Genomic DNA, 19,318 nt, shown 5'->3' with positions numbered 1-19,318 from the left:
CTAACGTAAAGCACACCATCCTTCTTGCATTCATTACCATGCAAAGAAATTATTGATGACTAATGATTAATAATTAACAATAAAACAATTTGTGATCACCCTATATGGAGCGTGACGTCAAATTGATGTCATCGGCACGAAAAGTACGCTCCCTGCTGATCAACATTTGTTAAGTGACTTTTAAAAATTATAAAGTCTTTAAATTTTTAATTTTTCATACAAAATAAATATTAGCTTCAATGTACGCCATTATTGTTGTCATTGACGTTGTCTGTCACACTTTAGACTTAGACTTAACAGAATTCGCAATACATTACCTCTTAGAAAAAACTTTCAAGGGTGATAAAAATCAAAATACAAGTTATTTATAAAAGTCGCCGAACAAATGTCGATCAGTATAAGGAGAATAGCCTAGAGTTCAATTCTTCGCCTTTGTTACAGGCCCCACTCTGTAGATAGTTTCATTCAACGACTCACGACGCGCTTTGGGCACTATTAAATGTTAGATTCGAAAAATCCGCGCTGTTTTTAGTTTTACTGCAACTGGTTTTTAGTGACGTCACTCTTTTAAGGGTCTCCCCAAATCTATCGACGCGGAACTGTAGCCAACCAAAGATCGGTCGTCAGTATGAAGACGCTTACGTTAATGTACAGTCGACTACAAAGAGATGTATATATTGTATATCCACTTATTCACATTATTACAAATATTACAATGCAATAAGGTGAAAAAGTGGATACACCTCTTTGTAGTCGACTGTACTTACTGTGAATAGTTGAATACAGACAGTGCCAAAAATATGTATACAGATTACAGAACTTAAGAAGAACGTTAAGGTGCGTATACATATTTCTAGCAGTTTGTCTGTATGTATACAAAGTTGTGTTGTTGTCTGTTCAATGTTTTTGATTAACGAGCGATTTTTGATCGGCGAAAGACGATTCAGCGTCGATAGGTTTGGGGAGACCCTTAGTGTCTTTTCACATAATCCGATCCGATATCGGATGTAGGACCGATATCCCATACATTACAGACGCTATCTTGGATTTATTCCATTGAAATCCTTCCGACATCCGATACCGGATCGGATAATGTGAAAACGGACTTACGGTGACTCTTTCTTACGGCTTCGTGAAGTTTACATTAATGTTATTGTGTTTAAATAATGATTTTAAATCCAATTACAAATAGCACTAGACCCATAGTGTTGTGTTCCTGCCGGTGAGTAAGGCTGCCAGAGCTCAACGAGGGTGCGGTGTGCTGATGACGGGAGGACTTACGGAACTGACTTATTAACCGACTTCTTCCGTCTATTGTCCTTTGAGTCGTCGGCAACCCGAACCCTCCTTGGAACTTGTACACTCCTTTTTGCTGTGTACTTAACATAGCAAAAGGGAATGTACAAGTTTCTAATGGGGTGGCAACGCGCATGTGACACTGAGTTGCAGGCGTCTATAGGTTACGGTGACCGCTTTACAACAGGCGGGCCGTATGCTTGTTTGCCACCGACGTAGTATTGAAAAAAAACCCACAAATTAATTTTGACACCACAAGTTAACAAAACCTTTTTCCAAGTGTAAATTAAACGACCAGTTAATTTAATGAAAGCGATAGAACAAGTGATTATAAAACATTCAGTGGATAGAGCTATAATGTGTGAGTGAGACATAACAGTGTGTGACAGGGACAGCAATATGTCGAGGAACGTCAAGTATCAGAGGCTGGATGATGTGGAGATCGGGTAAGTCCTATATGAAATCTTGTTTATATATACACCGTGTTTTTTATTTGTTTTCCGTTAAATTCGACACGTCGTTAGGTTCGTTATCAGGAACCACCCTGTATATCACTTTTAGTTAAATTCACGAAACAAAAATGTTTCATCGTTTTCATACATAATAAATTAATTCATTAGTGTGAGAGACCCTTAAGAATAATATTCAAGTTAGTGTCAAGTAATTGACCGCACATGTCAAAACAAATAACACTGGGAAGTGGTAAAGGCTGTCACACACGTGCTCAGTAATTATTTTTATTTTTTTAGTAACTCGATAACTGTAACGCCGTGGCTTGCGTGGGCGACGGTCGCGCGACGGTCGCGCGACGGCGATGCGACGCATACGAAATCAAACCTTATCGATATGGAAGTATGAGACGCGACGGCGACGGTCGCGCGACCGTCGCCCACGCAAGACACGGCGTTAGAGTTAAGACGCTAGTTTCTTAGAGAAATTAATCGTATTTGGTCTAAAGAACCTTCCCTTAAAATTAACGGAAATCAATAAAAACACGGTGTATAACCTTTTTCTCATGTCGTGTATGTTTATTTCTAAATTCTGTAAACGCCAATCTTCTAGCTCCCTCTATCGCTCCTTCGCTCCGTCTTGGCGATACTATTGTTTTAAAAATTTCACCCTGTCCAGGTACCGCTATTCCCTGAATGACCCAAAATGAAAATCTACCCTGTACCTCACCCTTACCTTCCCTTCCACCTACTACCTTCTTTTCTTTTTTATTACCTTCTATAACGTCATAGCGTGGGAGTTCAGAAATCAATAGTCAGAGGACGCCCACGCATTTCAGTTCTCTATTTATGTCTGAGCTTTGTGGGCGACGCTTTTAATAGTTCATTACATCAGAGGCCGGGAAAATGCGCGGATAGGGATATGAGGCCGGGAATCCGTTTTCACGCCGAGGCATGTATAGTGCTTTTCTCAAACATACAATGAAATAAAAAATGTTGTCGAAATTTAAAAAAAAAGTTACTTTGCAGGCCTAGGCCTGAAAAATAATATGAAATCCTTTTACAGTCCTCTCGAGTTGTTGCGCCCAAAAAGCGATACTTCCCAGCCCATTTTAAGGAACGTAAAGACAATATTTCATTGCATGTTTGAGAAAAGGATTATTTAATTTATAAATTACTAGCTTTTTGCCGCGGCTTCGCGCGCGTACGCGTACTAATCTAACTACCTAACTCAGCTTCGAAACAAAAAACAAACTAAATCGGTTCATCTGTTCGGGAGCTACGATGCCACAGACAGACACACACACACAGACAGACAGACAGACTGACAGACAGACAGACTGACTGACAGACAGACACGTCAAACTTATAACACCCCGTCGTTTTTGCGTCAGGGGTTAAAAAGGTTTATTAAGGTGATCTTCTGTGACCCATTTCATACATTCCAAGTTTTTCATTAAGTTCCGGATCGCGTCAAATGGAACGCGGGCGTTCAGGAATTCTATTTCCAACGTTCAGGAATAAATGTGGTTTTCCGTCACCAGAGGATCCTTATACATACAGGCATGTATGGTCCCGCAGACCGGTCTGGCGCAGTCGGTAGTGACCCTGCCTGCTACGCCGCGGTCCCGGGTTCGAATCCCGGTAAGGGCATTTATTTGTGTGATGAGCACAGATATTTGTTCCTGAGTCATGGATGTTTTCTATGTACATATATAAGTATTTATATATTATGGCTGGCTGGCTGGATGGCTGAGATGCGCGCCATATTCGTGAACGGGTGCTGTTTGTGAAGACCGGTCTGTTTCAGCTAATAGGGGCTATGCTATTCTATGTAACATTAATTTTGAATGAGATTACGTTGAGGCACTCTGTTCGGTCCTTGTTTGTTTATTTTTCTTTCTGACTCTTGAAGACCATATACATCTCCAAGGAAAAAAGTAGATTAAGTATACATATATTTTTTTTTCCTTTGCTTAAGACAACAAGAGTCTTTTACAACTCTAAAGTTATTTTAGTTATTCGGTTTTTTTCTTCATGTATAATTTTTTTAGATGTACTTTGACACTTAGAGACTCTATACATCTCTAACATCTCTTATTAATAATCATAATAGCTTTGTACTTTGTATAATTTCTTGTGTTAATATTTTTTTTTATGAATACTTTTGCTTATTAAATTGTATCTTGTTTTTTTTTAATGCATGTTAAATATAAGATGTAATGTTTTGAAAAGAAGTGGCCCGCCGAGTTTCTTGCCGGTCCCATAGTGGATACCCTCCTCCAACTGAGGGGGGACTGAAATCTTCTCGAGGCTGAGGCGTAGGGTTAGAGCCGGCGTAGTTTTATTTGACGTTCATAAGCGCATTGTAATATGCCTACTTGGAAAATAAATATTTCATTTCATTTCATTTCATTTCATTTCATTTCATTTCATTATATATATCGTTGTCTGAGTACCCACAACACAAGCCTTCTTGAGCTTACCGTGGGCCTCAGTCAATCTGTGTAAGAATGTCCTATAATATTTATTTATTATTTATTTATTTATGTATAGGATCCTTCGCCTGTATTCCTATAAGGGGTAGGTAGAGCAAACGAAACTACTCAAGTATCAGTGCCACTCTTAGAAATTAAGAGGTGGAAAAAAACAGTTGTGACTGTGTAGTGCTAATTGCTGAGTCACTGGTGTGAAATAGGTCACAGGCAGCCTGTCAGCACGTTGGCCTCCTTAAAAAAATAAAATTTTGAAAAAAACCCCGACCGCGACATAGTAGACCGATTTTCATGAAACATGGCTAAGAACACTCCCGATTAACTCAGCTTTCAGACAAAAAGCGAAATCTAAATCAGTTCATCCGTTCGGGAGCTACGATGGCACAGACAGACACACACACAAACATACAGACACGTCAAATTTATAACATCCCGTCCTTTTTAACCCTCGACGCAAAAACAGAGGGGTGTTATAAGTTTGACGTGTCTGTCTGTCTGTCCGTCTGTCTGTCTGTCTGTCTGTCTGTCTGTCTGTCTGTATGTCTGTATGTCTGTATTTCTGTCTGTCTGTCTGTTGGTGTGTGTGTCTGTCTGTGGCATCGTAGCTCCCGAACGGATGAACCGATTTAGATTTAGTTTTTTTTTGTCTGAAAGCTGAGTTATTGCGTTGGGGTTTAAAAAGAATTTAGATTATTTGAGCAAAAAGTAAATCCAAGCATTTCCTGCTTACAAAACGCTTTGTAAACAATGCGCGGTTGTTTTGTAAACATTTTCCGGCCATTTTACTGGTCGCGTGTGGAAAGTGCGCCATGGCATTTGACGCTGCTTGTATTCCGAGTAGTTTCATAATTTGACCCTTGGAAATTATCACCCTGTAATGTCGATTAATCGGATTTTTCTTTAACTTTTTTTGGATTTTGTTGTTCATGAGCAGAGGGCGGAATTACTCATGGCAAAAATCAAACGTCAATAGAGTTGGAACGTAAAATTTTATCGACTATCGATTAAACTGAAATTATCAGTATATATTGTTGAGTTGTTTTCGACGTAAGTAAGACAAGGATACTTCTTTATCCGTTTGTTGACTGTTTTTCGTTTTGGATTAACCATTTTTTTCAAACGTGAATTAGTTGCAAAAGGACTAGTGACAGAAATGGTAATTAAATGTCATTCAATTTACTTTTAATCTAATCAAAGAGGTCAAAATCAAATGGTCGACTAGCTAATCAAAGAGGTTAATGTTAACGTCAGAAATGTAAAAGGTGACTGAATTTATCGATAGCTGAATATGTCGATAAAATTTAACATTCAACTCTATTGACGTTTGATTTTTGCCATGAGCAATTCCGCCCTCTGTTCATGAGGGTTACTAAAGGGTTAAAAGGTCAAATTTAAATTATTTGTACACTGAGAGAAATTTGCATTGTGAATTTAACAAGTTCGACTTGTTGCGGTTTATCCGTTTGAATCAGCCAAACGTATGTTTAAAACAATATGTGTCAGGTTGTTTTTATAAAATCGACTTGTTGATTCAAATATATTGCCGATTCAAATGACAAGTAGCTTGTTGTTTGAACCAAAGAGCACGTAGGCGCTATTTTAACCAGAAAACTTGTTGAACGAACATGAAAACTGGTTGTATTTTCTCTCAGTGTATTTACGAGTTATCCTCATGGTGAAGTCAGTTGCAGAAAAAGTGTCCCTTTTGCGTAGAAACTTGTGTAAGTTGATAAGTGTAGTATTGTTGACTGTACATACAAATGACTGTACATACAAATAAACCTAGTGTTGGTTATTAAGTGGGGGACATAAGACCACAAAGTGGGTGTTTATTCGATTTCTTCGGAGGTGATTTACGATGACAATAAGTAAGTTATCTATTGTTAATATTTAACCTCCGACGCAAAAACAACGGGGTGTTATAAGTTTGACGTGTCTGTCTGTCTGTTTGTTTGTCTGTCTGTCTGTGTGTGTGTAGTTTTTTTTTGTCTGAAAGCTGAGTTAGTCGGGAGTGTTCTTAGTCATGTTTCATGAAAATCGGTTTACTATGTCGCGGTCGGCGGTTTTCTCAAAATTTTAATTTTGTGGTTAGGTTATTAAAAATACGTCAAGAACCTGATGACAGCGTTTTTCGATAAACGGCAATTAGATTCCATCAATGTGTATACATTAATGGAATCTAATTGCATATAATTGATATATGAAAATAAATCCAATGATTTTCAGCTAAATATGTACAGACAAGGTCTAAATTACGTCAGGAAGTACTTGCATAGGTACCCTATAATTAATCACCACCGGTCAACACATAAATGTCAACGCAGGTACGAACTGGACTAACACATACAAATTTCTGTCATATCTCAAGGGTATTCTCAAATGCCTATTAGTTATTACGAGAATAGACTTCTTCTAATTTGAATAAGCTTTTTTGCAAAAATTTCATTTTTGGCACAAGCTCTTATTGCCGACTGTACCTTTCTTTCAACAGTCATCTACTGCTCTCCGAGACGTTTCTAAAAACCCCTTACTCGATGGAGATACGACGTTTCATAACAGAGTTCCTATGAGCACCTTTCCGCTCCATCATCACCATAATATTGCATTGTCATGTGATTTACATATGTGTGCAAAATTTCAGCTTAACCGGAAACCGGGAAGTGGGTCAAATTTTAGCTTCTAAATACTTCTACAAGGCAAGTTATTTAAAAAAAAAAAAAATTATGAACGCAAGAGCGCAACGCGTTCAGCCTTAAACCCAAACTTGAATCGAAACTCAAAGGCTTATAATCCAAATTGCATACGCTTTGTTGCATAAGCAAACCACGTGGTTTAAACTGTCGCAAGGCTGTCCTTTCTCTGGCCGGTGGCCATATTGTTTTAATGTTTGACCTCATTGACCACATGAAGTTAGCCATGTGACTTGTGAGGTCAAATAGCCACGACTTTGACTTTGAATAGATTGAATATTGGCTAGCGGCCGCGTGATTTTTTTAGGGTTCCGTACCTCAAAAAGGAAAAACGGAACCCTTATAGGATCACTCGTGCATGTGTGTGTCCGTCTGTCACAGCCAATTTTCTCCGAATCTACTGAACCGATTAACTTGAAATTTGGCACGCATATGTAAACTTATGACCCAAAGACGGACATGTAATTTAAATGAAGAAAATTTAATTATAGGGGCCACTTTTGGGGGATGAAAGTGAAAATTAAAAATCAAAGTTTCTAAGTTAAGTTGAACAACTATATTGTGTTACATGTTACATATCAAATGAAAGAGGTTTTTATGAGTATTTCAAAAATATTTTTTTAATAATCTTTAGTAAGGTAATTACAATCTATATATACTACAGGAAAACCTATTAAAAATCTACAGTAAAGCGGAAGTCGGAATTAAAAGAAAAAAAACTCAAATTACGAAAATTACGAATTTCACTCACTGCCGCTGCAAGGAGTTACCAAATCTCTTGAAGATATCATATCAATTATTCGCAAAAATGATTTAATTTTCTACTAAAAAGGAGGCGGTTAAGCCCTTCTTGTAGTGTACGGAACCCTTACAACGCGAGTACAACTCGCACTTGGCCGGTTTTTTAGGGTTCCGTAGTCAACTAGGAACCCTTATAGTTTCGCCATGTCTGTCTGTCCGTCCGTCCGTCCGTCCGTCCGTCCGTCCGTCCGTCCGTCCGCGGATAATCTCAGTAACCGTTAGCACTAGAAAGCTGAAATTTGGTGTCAATATGTATATCAATCACGCCAACAAAGTGCAAAAATAAAAAATGGAAAAAAATGTTTTATTAGGGTACCCCCCCTACATGTAAAGTGGGGGCTGATATTTTTTTTTATTCCAACCCCAACGTGTGATATATTGTTGGATAGGTATTTAAAAATGAATAAGGGTTTACTAAGATCGTTTTTTGATAATATTAATATTTTAGGAAATAATCGCTCCTAAAGGAAAAAAAAGTGCGTCCCCCCCCTCTAACTTTTGAACCATATGTTTAAAAAATATGAAAAAAATCACAAGAGTAGAACTTTATAAAGACTTTCTAGGAAAATTATTTTGAACTTGACAGGTTCAGTAGTTTTTGAGAAAAGTACGGAAAACTACGGAACCCTACACTGAGCGTGGCCCGACACGCTCTTGGCCGGTTTTTTTTTACTTACTACATGAGGAAACCGAATGATTTTAACAGCGTATTCCTCATCATATTAGGAGAGTAAAATGTCATATAAACTTTTCCGGATTCCTTTTCTGTCTGTGGCATTGTAGCAGTGTAGCTCTCGAACGGATGAACCGACTGACATTTTTTTTTTGTGAATTAGTCGGGAGTGTTCTTAGCCATATTTCATGAAAATCGGTTCACTATGTCGCGGCCGCGGTTTTTTTAATAGTTATTTGTTATACAAGGGGGCAAAGTTGTATTTTAACGCCGAGTGTGGAATTGAAAAACGAGCAAGTGAAAGGATTCTATAGTTGAACCACGAGCGAAGCGAGTGGTTCGAGAATAGAATCCTGAACTTGCGAGTTTTTTTAACACACGAGAAGTAAAATACATTTGCACCCGAGTGTAACACAAAACTTTTCCTCTCACTATAGCGAGGAAACTACAACGCAAAAAATGCATTTATCACTGCTTCCAGTAGTTCCACAGGTGGTAAATCATCTTTATTACTAGATTCACCTACTTTTATCAATTTTAAAGCAGTTAATTTGACTTTATTCAAGGTCAAATTACTTTACCCACTAGTGGATAAAATGCGTTTTTACCCGCTGGTATTAAAGGACAAAACACGTGTTTCCGAGCTAGTGAGGGGAAAAATAAATTACCAATAAAATAGTATAAAAAGGATCTTTGTGGCCCCAGTAGTTTCTGAGATACACTTAGTTAAAGTTTTCACAATTTCATAAAAACACACTGTATAGTCATATACTGAGGGTGAGTTAATGTTATGTCCTTAAACTACTTAATAGGACACGGGCATGTCCTTAAATTACGACAACCAATGTTAGTAGGTCCCGCAAGGGGCCATCTGGTCTGCTACCACCCTGCCGCCGAAATCCAGGCACCAAATAGTGGAAAACTCGGATTTGACATCACTATTTCATCCCTAACAATATGTATAAAAAATTAGAACTACCTCATTTGATGCAAGGCTGAATGTACGATTTCAATGGATCATTAGCCATATTTCATGAAAATCGGTTCACTATGTCGCGGCCGCGGTTTTTTAATAGTTATTTGTTATACAAGGGGGCAAAGTTGTATTTTAACGCCGAGTGTGGAATTGAAAAACGAGCAAGTGAAAGGATTCAATAGTTGAATAGAATCCTGAACTTGCGAGTTTTTTTAACACACGAGAAGTAATTTAAATACATTTGCACCCGAGTGTAACACAAAACTTTTCCCCTCACTATAGCGAGGAAACTACAACGCAAAAACTGCGTTTATCACTGCTTCCAGTAGTTTCACAGGTGGTAAATCATCTTTATTACTAGATTCACCTACTTTTATCAGTTTTAAAGCAGGCTATTTGACTTTATTCAAGGTCAAATTACTTTACTCACTAGTGGATAAAATGCGTTTTTACCCGCTGGTATTAAAGGACAAAACACGTGTTTCCGAGCTAGTGAGGGGAAAATTTTTTAATTATGTGGTTAGGTTATGTAAACATCGAAGCAGTGAGCCTTCTGTACTTGTACTATTATGTATTCTGATTCTGTGAACTCGGTTAGTAGCGGGATTAGTCATTTGTATATGTTATAGTTGAAACGTTTCGGCCTAATGAAATCAATAGTACAGTTCGTTTGTAAACATGGACACAATGATGTTTGGCTCACGATACAATTTAAATAAATCAATTATACACCGTGGACTTTATTCGGTGAGTGAGCCTCGTAGGTGTAATAGTGGAATAGTTATTTGTTTTACAAGGGGGCAAAGTTGTTGTTAAACCGCACGTGCCAATATTGATACCCGAGCAAGCGAAAGATTCCAATACTGAACCGCGTAGCGAGTGGTTCAAAAAGTGGAATCTTGAGCGTTGCGAGGGTTTCAAGGCACGAAGGTTAAATAAACAAACTTTGCCACCGAGTGAAACACAACATTTTCCACCACACCAACACGAACAAAATACTGACTAATAAAACATTAAAATAAATGAAACCCATGAATTTATTCATTATTTATGATTCAAAATCATCATTTATAGGTAAAATCTAGCAGCCAGATTAAGACATCGAGTTAAAATTTGTATGAAATTACTTTGCCCCCTTGTAGATAAAATGCAATTTTGCTATCAAAGAAAGCCTTTACCAGTTAGTGTAGTGAAAAAAATGTATCATACTGCTTGTACACCTTGTTTCTGTTGAATTCCGTTTACTTTACAGTCTTTACAGTTTATCAGTTTGACATATACTTACAAATAAAACATTTTGGACTTTGGACTTTAAGGGAAGGTTCTTTAGATCAAATACAATTGATTCCTTTAAGAAACTAGCGCCTTAACTCTTATGGTTATCGAATTATTAAAAAAATAAATTTAATTACTGAACACGTATGTGGCATCTCTTACCACTTCCTAATGTTATTTGTTTTGACATGTGCCGTCATAAAAGTTTATACACTGAAACGTCTATACTTATACAATAGATAATCATTCTGTAAGCATTCCTATAATAAAAGCTTAAAACAAAACTCATACCATATTATATACATTATACATAATCTAATCATGTCATAGTTTATCTTAGTGGTCTATAAACACCTATATTTAATCAATACGGGCGTTAGGGAACTAAAATACTATTGTCCCAGACTCTCAACAATAGTTCGATCGGAACTTTCAACAACACCATTGGTGTCGGGGCGGCAGGCGCTTTGACACGTAAGTTGTCTTTTACATGCTTTGCTTTGTTACCATCAGTGGCTTATTTCACAATAGTGACAATTGTCACCCAACAGTGACACTTCGCGGTTCATTGTTTGTTGAACAAGGAAATATTGATGCTGAGTAACAATGTTACTTATCAACCCAGAACTAGACACAGAATTGTCAGTGTCAAGTGTCAATGTCACTGTGGTGAAATAGACCATAGGGCGCGTACATTTCCTGACGTTATGGCACGTGAAGTGTATTTCTATTTGTACCTACGTTACGTAATTAAAATTTTGAAAAAACCCCGACCGCAACATAGTAAACCGATTTTTATGAAACACTAGCTTTTTCCGGCTTCGCTTGCGTTAGAAAGAGACAAAAAGAAGCCTATGTCACTCTTCTCCCCTTCAATTATCTCCACTTAAAAAATCACGTCAATTCGTCGCTCCGTTTTGCCGTGAAAGACGGACAAACAAACAGACGCACACAATACCCATTCCCATTTATAATATTAGTATGGATGGCTAAGAACACTCCTGACTAACTCAGCTTTCAAACAAAAAAAACGAAATCGAAATCGGTTCATCCGTTCGGGAGCTACGATGCCACAGACAGACAGACAAACACACAAACAGACACGTCAAACTTATAACACCCCGTCGTTTTTGCGTCGGGGGTTAAAAATAGGCAAAATAGCTATATCAGATTAAACATCAGTATGACCAATTGACCATTGGCCGATATTGTCACAGGCGCTCTTTAATGATACTCCTGTCTGAATTCTCCGGCCCTGGATAAATGAATGAACACTGACAGCTGCTACACGCTAATATCTGAATTATATTTATTCAGATATAATGGAAATATCAATAGCTTTCGAACGGATGAACCGATTTAGGTTTGGTCCATTTTGTTGGAAAGTTGAATTGTTGATTAAAATCGGTCCACTTTGTCGAGATTTTTTCCAAAATTTTACATACATACATACATACATACATATAATCACGCCTGTATCCCATAAAGGGGTAGGCAGAGCACATGAACTACTAAGTTTCAGTGCCACTCTTGGCAAAGAGGGGTTGAAAGAAATCCAAATTGTGACTTTGCAGTGACAGGTTGCCAGCCTCTCGCCTACGCCACAATTTAACCCATATCACACAGTCGACTTCTACGACACCCACGGGAAGAAAGGGGGTGGTGAAATTCTTAACACGTCACCACACGGGAAAAATTCTTAACCCAAAATTTTAATTTTGTATTTTCTCACGACATCATTCATTATCAAAATCTCTTGTTTAATTGCCCACTTTCTTGTATCAAAATAACGTCATGTGAACGTTGTCCATAATATTTGTACACAAAGAGGAAAATCCACATAATCTAGAAACAAAGTTAAGCAAACACTTGTACAATACGTCATTTCCTACATTTTATTAAGACAAATACCGAAAACAGCCGCAAATATAAGATTGCACTTCGCTTACTTATCCGCTTACTCGTTTAAAACCAAATAGCCTTAACTCTAATAACATATTTATTGAATTTTGAACTTTAAACCTTTAAATTTCGACTCAAAATGAAACAAATATAACTCTTCACTTGTTTCATATTAATTTTGAACACAGTTTGCACTCGCGAATCGTGCCGTGTGTACGATGAATGCATTAAAATGATTTTGAGTTTTATTTTCATATGGTTATAGTTCAAATTGGAATGTAGAACAGATTTTACTTTTTAAACGATTTCTGCAATAGCTCAGTCAAATCGGAATCTCAAGCAACTGTGAACGTGTTGTATTTCGAGATTTTATATTGAATCTTATGTGTTTGGTTATAAAGTTGAATATGCTTTGTTAGGAACCGTGTGAATTTTTAAGAAGTGAACGAAATTGTACCATAACTTTATTGTACTGAAGTTCTTTTTTTTAAGTATTTGTGTTAGTGATGATATGTTTACTGATTGGGTGAGTCAATTCTACATGTAATAATGTAGACATACATTATCTAGGGGCACGGTAGTGCCCCCGCCAAGTTGAGCGCGAAGCACTTAGGCACTGCTGTACCATCCTTTACTGGAACCATTTCGCCGCATTTTCAGGCCCCTATTTGAGAACCTCTGGATAAGACCAGAATGCAGACATTTTCGTCAACTATTAAGCTATAATCACATACTTAAAATCCAAAATTTCAAGTCTGGTCAACCTTCAACGGCCAAGTCTAGGGATGTACCGACTAGTCGCCGACTAGTCGGGAAAGCCGACTATCCGGCCACATTTCTAGTCGGCGATTAGTCGGCGACTAGTCGGCAAAAAAAGCCGATTAGTCGGCACTTTATTACTGATAGAAAAACAGTACAAAACTAAATTATCAGCTGAAAATTATGGTTGCATTATGTACCTATTCGTAAAATTCCTTTCTTTGTCAAAACAACAAATGTCTGTAATCATCACAGAAATAAATTTCCTACCTAGGATTATACACCGTGTTTCCGGTATCAATCAAAACCTCAGACACCCCAACTGATTTTTATTTTTTTAAACGTATCTAGAATGTTCATTTTTTAATCTGATGATTATTATTTGTTTAAATTGAATTTTTAATTTTCTGTGCAGCTCTACTCGGCTTTTAACTCTACACTCAATAAAATAATTGCTGGCTAACATCATAAGCCTTCAAACTGTTTAATTGTGTACGTTACTGCAACGACACAAGGTTTACCAATAGACAGCTATATGGCAATGTAAAGCACTTTAACCTGTCTCACAGTAAACTTCAAATTGGACAGGTGACTCATTAAGCAAATTTAAACCTAAAATTCAAAATGACAAGGTTGTAATTAAGTACGAGTTCAGTTTGTTATGACTTATGATAAACTTTAAATTTAAACTGACGCACAACGTCTATTTCGTAGCAGAAAAAAAAAATCGTCAAAGTAACCAGCCAGTATTAATACCCTTAAATACTAAAAAAGGTATACAACCTCTAACAATATGATATGCACAATGTTGTATTACGAATTTGTAGAATGGGCACGTAAACAATAACTAATAATACAAATTAAAACAAAAAATATTACCCCCATCAAGATATACCTCAATCGATTCTACTCTCGATTCTGAACAAACAGTTTTCAGGTTTTTAGTGTTAAGTGAAACACGGTGTAGATTTCATAGGCAGGATCACTACCCACTAAACCAAGCTGCTTGTTAAAAATGGAAAATGTATATAAATATTGGCATGAACCTTTGAACCTGTAAAAAATCATAAAAAGCGCGAACGATGAACCAAAAATGACATTCAAAATGTGAATTTAGTTGAAAATTATGTTTTGGCCGACTAGCCGACTAGTCGGCCGACTAATCGGCCACTCAAGCGCCGACTAGTCGGTAGTCGGCCTAGTCGGCCAAATCAATAGTCGGTACATCCCTAGCCAAGTCACACAATTATTCGTTATTTATAGGGTGCATAGATCTTTAAAACCCTACATAAAAATCTACACCCCAAAGCCAGCCCCCGCCGGCTTCCCGCGCATGCGCGCAGTAACGAAAAATTGAAAACGCATTGTTTGGCTCTGTAACCATGGCAACGCATTTGTTATAACGATACTGCGCGTGTGCGCGGGAAGACGGCGGGGGATGGCTTTGGGCAGCTGTGCTGGCAGTGCAAACCTTTGCGTCAAAATACAGATGACAGTGTGATTTCACGAAAGTTAATCTAGAAAACAATTGAAAACTAAGGCATGATGGTCGTAGAAAAAGTATTGTATGCAACGGCGTTTAACTGAGTCAAAAAATACTCCTGGCGTCAATTCGGCTTCGCCTCAAATTGTTACCCACGCCACTCGTCTTTTCTGGACCTCCTTTAAACGCCTGTTGGATAAAATACTGTTTCCATAGTGACGTTTTATCTCCGAGTATTGACATATACCCACAAATAAAAAGTACCTACTATACAATTCACAAGGTCGGAGATGGAGGTTTTCCTTATCCGAGACACCTTGAGTGAGACAAAAGTAACTCGTGACGTCATTTACTAAACTAGATGTGCCCGCGGCTCTCCCTGAGAATGCCTCGTCCTACCATTTGATGGGTTGACTCCTTAGTACAGACGCCTGATATATTAGAGCTCCCGAGGTGGTCAAACTATATCTACACGTGCTCTTCCCTGGGTCTAAAACGCTAATAAATTACTATTTTTCGGTATACTCTTGGGTCTTGGGTCGTCTCGTTCGTTTTTCGTCACGTTCATCTCTGGTCTGCAGCACCGAAATACCAACTTCTTCCACTTGTCTCTATCCAACATCGGTCAGTTCGTATTGTTGGCGTTTCCGATCTCACAGCCGGTTTAAATCCTCTTAGCCTTCGGAGAGATGTTGGCTCTCTGTGCTTGTTCTACCGTCTGTACAACGGGGAATGTTCTGATGAACTCTTTGACTTGGTGCCACCGCGCTTTTATCACCGCACCTCCCGCCAAAGAAACAAAGTTCATCCTCACTTTCTCGACACGTGGCAAACCAACAAATGGGCCTATCGCTCGTTTTTGCCCAGAACGTGCAAGTTGTGGAATGAGCTGCCTTCTGAGATGTTTCCGTTGCGCTAAGATATAGGGTTCTTCAAGAAGCAGGTATTTAACACAACCTATCAAATACTAGGAATTCCTTATCGAAACTAAAATGAAAGGCGTGTCATTAAACGATTACTCGTAGAAATTCGAGGAAAAAACACCTATAAAAACAAAACATTGTTAGAAAATGTTCAATTAGCGTGTGAAGTTGACAGGCGTAGTTACTGATAACGCTAATAAATATGCATTTATGTTAATGTATACGATATACGTACTTAAATAGTTACGTGCAGGGACTTAATGACATCGTGTGCAAACGCCGTGTGCTAAGTTTAAAGGCCGATTTATTACTGGCCTTCGCGTTATTTCAGACAATTTGTGGTGCAAAGTCCGAGATACATCGCTTTTGATGACTAAAGAGACCTATGCGAGAGCGACATATTTTGCCACATAGCTGACAAGGGAAGCTTGCAGCCGATTGCGACGTTTCGCTATGGTGTCTTCTTTCCATTTTGTCAGCAAGTGCCGCAAACCAGGTCTCATCGACGAACTTGCGAGTCTTGCGACCATCTCCAACGCGCTTTCGCCACTCCGTCCGCTTCTCCGCAAGCTTCTCCCAGTTTTGGTAGTCGATTTTAAAGGCTGCCATGTCCCTCTTGGCGAGGTCTTTGAAGCGAAGCAATGGTCTCCCAACATCTCTTTTGGCATTCGCCTAGAAGAACACGACGTGGTTAACGGGAGGGTTCCATCCTGTTCACATGCCCCAGCCAACGCAGTCGCCTCTGTTTGAGAAGCACGGTCAGACTGGGTAGCTGTGCGATTTCTAGGCCGACTTACACGATGCGATTTTCATGGCATTGAGGTATTTGATTGGTGTGCTGACAGTCCTCAACTAAAATCGCATGCGATTTCTCGCGACGTGTGAATGGGACCTAATAATATGTAGAAGTATTTAACGAATGAAACGATCCAAGACTGTACCGCACATACAGTAGACCCCGCTTAATACGATCGCGTTTAATGCGATTTCCCGCATATTACGCCGGTCCCAGCAACTTCTGGTTTATCTGCACTTTTAATTCGACTTTTAATCCGGAGGTTGCGGGTTTGATCCCCGGCTCGTACCAATAAGTTTTCCGGACTTATGTGCGAAATGGGGGCCAAATTTCACCTATACCCACCTCAAGGAGATCTGCCAGTTCTGCCACAGAGTAGGTAAATAATAGTATTACCAGGCCCCGTAGCCGAATGGCATTTCTCCGACGCCAAACGAAAGCGATACGCCGCTGGCTCTGTCGCGCCAATACGCAAGCGCGATAGAGATAGATATCTACTAGCGCTTCGTTTCGTGAGCGTTTCGTGAGCGATTGTGCCATTCGGCTAGCCACCCTGAAAGGAAACCTTCAAAACCGATGTTTGACAGCGGTTCAGGGGACCGAGTTTTGAATCTTGAACGCATAAATTCGCCGTTCGAAAGTCTGTGGAAAACGACGTAACGGCGAATTCATGCGTTCGAGATTCAAACCTCGGTCCCCAGGATCGAATCGTGTTGTCCCCACAAAGCATGGCACTATAACATTCGGTTAAGAGGATACGGTAGCGAAAATGCTAAAATGGAAAGGAGCCCCCCTTTCAACTTGGGAATTTTAGTAAAATATACAAGTGTTATTAACTATATTTATCTAAAAAAAATTGTCCATTAAGATCAACTCAGTCAAAAGATATTTCAAAAAAATCTTTAAAATCGAGGTTCCGCTCTCGACTCTTTCCTCCTTCAAAACTTAATCAATCGGAACAAAATTTGAGAATCTGAATAACAATGAAATAATCTATGTGGGACCGTTTAGCTTTTTTGGTTAGTTGTTACCAATCTTGAGTATCACACCTTTTTTTGCGCCACAATGAAAAAGGCCGTTTTTGGAAAATTTTGATTGGCTCTAGAGTCTTTAAAAAGCAGAATATCAAAAAAATCAAAACGGTCCGACACAGATAAAAATAATAACAATCTGTGTTGAAAAAATCATTGCTCTATCTTCAAAAACCAGGGAGGAAATAGTCGAGAGCGTTTGTATGGAGAATTGACCCCTACCGTATCGTCTTAAGCTTGTCAAAATTCAAGTAATTATCATATGTTTGTGGTTGTGCACGCAAACGGACGCCAAGTTACGCAAAACATAATAAAATTAATAAATAATAACTCGTTGCAATGCCTAGCCGTATATGACGTGCATGAACGGATGCCACACCTATCCGCCAAATTCGGAAGTTTTTTTGCAGAGAACGTAATACCTAACAGACATGGAGTCTCCCGTTTGAATAGTCAACAGTACTGATGTGCCGACGGAAAGTTTACAAAATTCTGAAATTTCCACATAGGAAAACTTCGGAAACTTTCCACACTTTGTATGGACAATTGTATACCAACGTATGAGACGGAAACTTTTCATTTCATAAATTCAAATTCTCTTTATTTTTCTTGAAAGCGTCGTGAATTTTTCAAGAGATTTAAGATTTTACGTACCTCGGAACCATAGAGAATAACCTAACCACAAAATTAAAATTTTGAAAAAACCCCCGACCGCGACATAGTAGACCGATTTTCATAAAACATGGCTAGGAACACTCCCGACTAACTCAGCTTTCAAACAAGAAAAACTAAATCGAAATCGGTTCATCCGTTCGTCGGGACCTACGATGCCACAGACAGACTCACACACAGATAGACAGACAAACAGACAGACAGACTCACACAGACAGACACGTCAAACTTATAACACCCCGTCGTTTTTGCGTCGGGGGTTAAGAATTAAACTAGCAGTAGAACTCTCGTAACACCACAAACGTTATCGACTGCGGAAAACGATAGGACACACTTGAATGGATTTGACAATGAACCTGCTTGGTGACAAAAAGTAGGTAAATATTACGATACTTACGCGTAACACTGAAAGTTTTAGGTTTTTACTTTATTTATTTCCGTCTCAAAAACCGAAAACCTTGACATCTTTATTGAGGTCAAATTCGCTTAATGTGATAGCTAATGAGATGTCCTTATACCCCTTTTTATTAACCCCCGACGCAAAAACGAAGGGGTGTTATAAGTTTGACGTGTCTGTCTGTGTGTTTGTCTGTGTGTATGTCTGTCTGTGGCATCGTGGCTCCCGAACGGATGAACCGATTTAGATTTAGTTTTTTTGTCTGAAAGCTGAGTTAGTCGGGAGTGTTCTTAGCCATGTTTCATGAAAATCGGTCCACTATGCCGCGGTCGGGGGTTTTTTAAAAATTTTAATTTTGTGGTTAAGGTTATACAGGGTGGCCCAAAAATACGTTGACAAACGTTTGTATAATTATTTTTCTGTCCTTATACGAATGATTGTCCAACAAATTAAAATGTGAAACCTTAATAATTTTTGACCAAATAAATCGAATCGCCTTCAAAATGCCCTCCTTTGGCTTTGAAGTACAAACGCAAATATAAGAAAAAAAAAATAACGATATGCCGCTGCACCTCTAGTATGACTTTCGTCTAACTTATTGCACGTTTAGCTTTTTAAATATCCTAACTTTTGTAATCGATAAACGGGCTAGGGTTTTAAGATTGATTACAAACTATAATTTATAGTTTTAAGTGAGGTA

General features: G+C 38.5%; 1 protein-coding gene across 8 annotated transcripts in view; it reads left to right on the top strand.

The window, feature by feature from the left end:
- Positions 1-19,318, top strand: part of LOC125240252 (copper-transporting ATPase 1) — a 109,009-nt gene that overhangs the window by 37,443 nt on the left and 52,248 nt on the right. For 2 of the 8 annotated variants that reach the window (XM_048148088.1, XM_048148089.1), the window contains exon 2: positions 1,577-1,742. The exons of 2 other annotated variants lie outside the window; for them this stretch is intronic. In XM_048148088.1, the coding sequence (XP_048004045.1) occupies positions 1,696-1,742 (47 nt within the window). In that variant the 5' untranslated portion in view covers positions 1,577-1,695. Of the gene's footprint in view, positions 1-1,538; positions 1,743-12,589; positions 13,084-19,318 lie in introns of those variants that run through there. 4 more of the 8 variants (XM_048148090.1, XM_048148095.1, XM_048148094.1 and 1 more) reach the window with 3 other exon arrangements.

This window comes from Leguminivora glycinivorella, chromosome 27, assembly GCF_023078275.1.
Source record: "Leguminivora glycinivorella isolate SPB_JAAS2020 chromosome 27, LegGlyc_1.1, whole genome shotgun sequence".
Classification (NCBI taxonomy): Eukaryota; Metazoa; Arthropoda; class Insecta; order Lepidoptera; family Tortricidae; genus Leguminivora; species Leguminivora glycinivorella.
The sequence above is the reverse complement of the archived record's forward strand: the minus strand, read 5'-3'. Positions and strand labels throughout refer to the sequence as shown.